The 4,414-nt window shown below is 36.3% G+C and overlaps 2 protein-coding genes across 2 annotated transcripts; both read right to left on the bottom strand.

Annotated features, from left to right (window-relative positions):
* Positions 1-940: 940 nt before the first annotated feature.
* On the bottom strand, positions 941-2,155 carry Gasu_63990 (archaeal ATPase). Its single transcript, XM_005702406.1, has one exon. The coding sequence runs from the start codon at positions 2,137-2,139 to the stop codon at positions 1,039-1,041; it is 1,101 nt and encodes a 366-aa protein (XP_005702463.1). The 5' UTR covers positions 2,140-2,155; the 3' UTR covers positions 941-1,038.
* A 25-nt stretch (positions 2,156-2,180) lies between these two features.
* Positions 2,181-3,295, bottom strand: Gasu_64000 (archaeal ATPase). The gene has a single exon (XM_005702407.1). The coding sequence runs from the start codon at positions 3,146-3,148 to the stop codon at positions 2,324-2,326; it is 825 nt and encodes a 274-aa protein (XP_005702464.1). The 5' UTR covers positions 3,149-3,295; the 3' UTR covers positions 2,181-2,323.
* Between the last annotated feature and the right edge of the window lie 1,119 nt (positions 3,296-4,414).

Consider the following 4,414-nt stretch of genomic DNA (forward strand, 5'->3'; position numbering starts at 1 on the left):
AGGCTATTCCAATCCAACCAACTACGTTCCACGTAAAATACTTGTGATACCAAATAAAACGAAAGAATAGAGTAACCCAACAACAGTTGTTATTTCCGAGATGATGAAGAATAGCCATATCAAAGCAATGTGATTATGTTTGAAGTTTGTTTATGAAAGGATGGATAGTTAGCTTCTTCTGGATTTTACTCGTCAAAAATGGAGAGCATTCAAATGAGTCTCGTGCCAGTTTTGCAATTCCTCTTCAATCTCGACTTATACGAAGCCTTTCGTCTCCTTTTGATTTATCCACCATTTTGCTAGAAAAGAAGCATATATTTACAGCAAAGACTCTTATTTTATGATTGTAATGGGAAATCTACTTTTCTTTGTTGTCAAGAAGATATTGTTCAAATTGACTCGCAGCGTAGCTTTTACAACTATTGAAAATTGAGACAGCTTGTGATCCCATTCTAAGGAGTGACTTTGAGGGCCAACCTCTATATAATCTTGCAATAGAATCGTCAACATACATTAGATTATTTCTCCATATAGAGCCTTGAGATTGATCCCTCGAAAATAGAATTGATGATTTGGCAGAGGTTGAAAACTTTTAAAGTGACTGGTCCCATTGTCATCCACAGGGTAGCAATTCAGAACCAGAAATCTATTGCTGAGCATATCATATCCTCAACTACTTGCATTTCATTAGAAGATACGGCATAAATGAATATACATTCAATAGAAATCTTTGTCTCCAAATCAGACATGTTGGAAAAATTATTTTGGATAATATCAATGCTTCCTAGCAAAGTTCAATGGAACTTTCATCTTCCCTCAGTATGATCAAATAATCTTGCTCTTTGAATATAAAGATTATTAGAATTTTAAAAACACTTTGATGTAAATGAGTTGAATAGTTCTAAGCCACAACACGATGTCCTGAAATATTGGTGTCGATTTCATACCAATGTAACTCGCATCAGATAGTAAGAGCCAAACTTTATTCAGTCTTATCACACAACACAATAAAACACAAATACAATGCAATGGATTCGTTCAGAGTCTAAAATTAGAAAACTCTTTAGTAATGCCAATAAGCAGTTTGGATATTACGGTGGGATCAGTTATACCCATGCGACGTAAAGAATCTTCATCGAGTCTGGAAAGCGAAACTCTGCCGAATCTTGAAAGTTTCCTAAAACAATAGGCAACTTCTTCTTCTTCAGAAAAACCACAACGTTCTCTTAAGAAAGCATTCCAATCAAATGACGAAGACAAAGAACTGGATGCTGCAACCCTTGGTTCCACTTGCATAGCACTTTGAAAACTTTTCATTTGCATCCTATTCTCCTCATTGGTTCTCGGTCTTACATTTCGAGCTAGTCTTAAAGTAACATTTGATTGCTCAGCTTCCAAAGGCGAAACATATTCATTGGACATTGACTCAAAGAGAGTTTTACACCATACTGAAAAGTCTTTTCTGAACTCTTCTCGGCTTGCTTTCCCAATTTTCCTCAAAATATCGAGATTTTCTCTTCCCAAAAATCGTTCAAGGTTCCTTTGGGAAACAATTACCAATTGCAGACATGATCGACTACTTTCATTCAAAGTTGACCCAGTAGAAGAATGTTCAGTCACAAAACAACTTGCATCCTCAACAATATTATATTCTTCACTAGAGAAACCTACAGATCGATCATATCTAGTACAAACTACCACCACAAACTGAAAACAAAGTTGAACAGATGAAAAAGATTCGTCATTCAAAACGGAAACAACTCCCTTAAAAAATTGTTCTGCTTCCTCCTCAATATTTGCTTTCGAAAATTCAGTTTTATGATAAAATTTGAATGAAAATCCAACAACATAACGGGTTTGTTCATTATGGAATACAACATATGCATCAGGACCACTCGAATTGCCATCTTTTGGAACAAAAATACCACAACGTTGTAAATGTTCTCTATAATGACCAGAAAATGAACGAGAGACATTTCTCAAGATGGGTATATCATAAGATTTTGTTGATTCCATAGAATAAGAAATATTGTCCTGTTCAATAAAGGAACCCTGGAAAATTCCTGGAATAGCAGAATGTACAATAGGCGAGGAACTAGTATGAAGAAAAGTTAATAAGCGAAAACGAAAGATCTTCATAAATACAAATTCAAAGAAGACTCTTTTTGCTGTTGCAGTGTCCGGAATATAACTAAACGGAGATAAAGGAAAAAGTTCAGTAGCCTCACGGAAAAAGTTATAGTTGCTATGAGCTCTCAATATAAATTCACAACAACCAATCTTGAACTTAGTGCCCAAGTCAATCCCGTCAGTTTCACAAATTTCAGAGTAAAACCCAAAAGTTGCAACCAAGTCCATCAAATAAGTTCTCGTTCCACATATAGTAATTGCAAATCCGATTGGAAAAATTGTTCCGAGCAGATAATTCGAAAGGACAATATTGATATCGAAGAAGGGGTGCGGAATCAGGTATCTCCGGAATAATAAAAGTTACCGACTCTAGTAGTACCAAGTGAAAGATTCTATCTAATAAGGGTTCCATATTTTCATCGTTGATAACAGGTTGAGATAAGTTTGCAAGTTTCCCTACTAGGGCTAGTAAAGTATTCCTTACAATCAACGGAATACCTCCTGTCTTCTTTTTCAACAATTCTACGAATCGATGTCGTAAATCATCTGAGGGCAATAACCAGTCCTTCAAGGACTTTCCATCATAAGTTGCCAGCTCAATATATTCGTTAATATCATGGAGGTTAAAGGGATTCAACCGCAACATATGGAGACTCACTCTACTGGAGCTAGTATCAGACAAGGGGACTGAGATTTCAGCTGTTCGCCCAGCAAGATACAAGATAACTTTTCCTGTATCAAGCAACTCATATACAATTCGAAAAAATTTGCGATACGGGATATAACCTGGATGGGACTCGACGAACTGTTTCATGGTAAGTTCACTATAGTATTTGCTGAGGTCACTTAGGTGGCTAAGTTCGTCTATCATCAAAAATAAATATCGTTTCTGAAATTGTTCGAGAAGATAATCAATAGCTCCTACGATATCAAAATTCTTTACCGTCCTTTCAGCTATCTGAAGAGCGTCCGTATCTTTACCATTTTGTCGGTAAGCGTTCAAAATTATATTATACATCAAAGCCTCTAGAAACCTTGGAAAAGGAGCACGAGAAAAGCTCTCTTCTAATTGAAAGCAAACTGACAAAGTTTGTTCCGCAAAGTGTTTCCAAGGCACCTTCAAAGCACTCGGTTGGGAGTTATCGTTTGAACTGTGTAGTTGTTGAAAAGCCTGTGCATTGGAACACTCACGCTCTGCAAAAATATTCAAATAGGCCAAAAAGTTTTGGCCTAGAAAAGTTTTGCCGGCTCCATAAATATGCGGCGCAAAACAGCAAGCCGGGCGGTTGAATAAAGACCCACCGTACGTTTTCTCTGAGAACTAAGAAACAAACGTCCGTATAATTGTCCTGACGTCCTATTCCCTGTCAATTTGTGATTCTTTTTAAGTGGTATATTGTTTGCATCATTCAGAGACTGATACAACTTGAACCTTTCAACAACCAATGACCTAAACACAAATTGTGAATCAGATACAAATATTTCGTTACGTTAAATTGTGACACTTTAGCCACTTCAATTCTATCGAGGGTTTAAAGTTGAAAAAGTGAATTTTTGTAATCAATTGTTTCTGTTGTAACATTCCACCTTTTCATCGGAGAAGTTGAGCTCCACTTGGCTTGTAATGTCTCTTTGGATCATCCAACATTGAGTACCTCTGTTACGTTTATATACTTCATTCAAGAGATATCGTTGTTTAAACTCTGTTATTCCATGGAAATTCGCTGTTTGTTTTTCGAGGAGATAACCAAGGCAATGGATTCCAAATAACTCAAGGTCGTGAACCTTTCATCTCTCTCGTAAATCAGCAGGTTTTTATTGAATGTCGTTTTAGAATATTTTTCGTGCATATCTGCAGTCAGAATCTTGGTTCTTTAGGCTCTTGTTGATATCAGCCCTTGGGTTCACATTTTTAAGATAGTTTGTAGGAACCTTAACTAGATTCTTAGTCGAATCCTATTCCTTTTATTTTTGGGCACTTTAGTTGTGTCCGTTTTCATTTAGTAAGATACTCTTTTTAAAGAGACGAATTGTAGGTTTGTGATCAGATTTGGAACATAAAAGACATTTCTCAGAATAGCATGCAAAAGAAATCCAGTGACTATTTCTACCCATTTGTCATAGTTGTCTTTATTATTTGCCTTTGAATTGCTCATAGATTGGCACCTTTAAAAGGGTCATATTATTAGATAACTAGGACGCCCGTTAATAAGTTGACGGAGCGTTTAAAGAAGATTCTGACCAGAGATAGATTGCTCCTTGCTATGATTGATTTTCCTAGACT

This window comes from Galdieria sulphuraria (genome assembly GCF_000341285.1).
Source record: "Galdieria sulphuraria unplaced genomic scaffold scaf_221, whole genome shotgun sequence".
Classification (NCBI taxonomy): domain Eukaryota; phylum Rhodophyta; class Bangiophyceae; order Galdieriales; family Galdieriaceae; genus Galdieria; species Galdieria sulphuraria.

Coding starts and splice junctions, on each gene's coding strand:
- Gasu_64000 (XM_005702407.1), bottom strand. CDS start 3,148: ATGTATAATATAATTTTGAACGCTTACCGACAAAATGGTAAAGATACG.
- Gasu_63990 (XM_005702406.1), bottom strand. CDS start 2,139: ATGAAGATCTTTCGTTTTCGCTTATTAACTTTTCTTCATACTAGTTCC.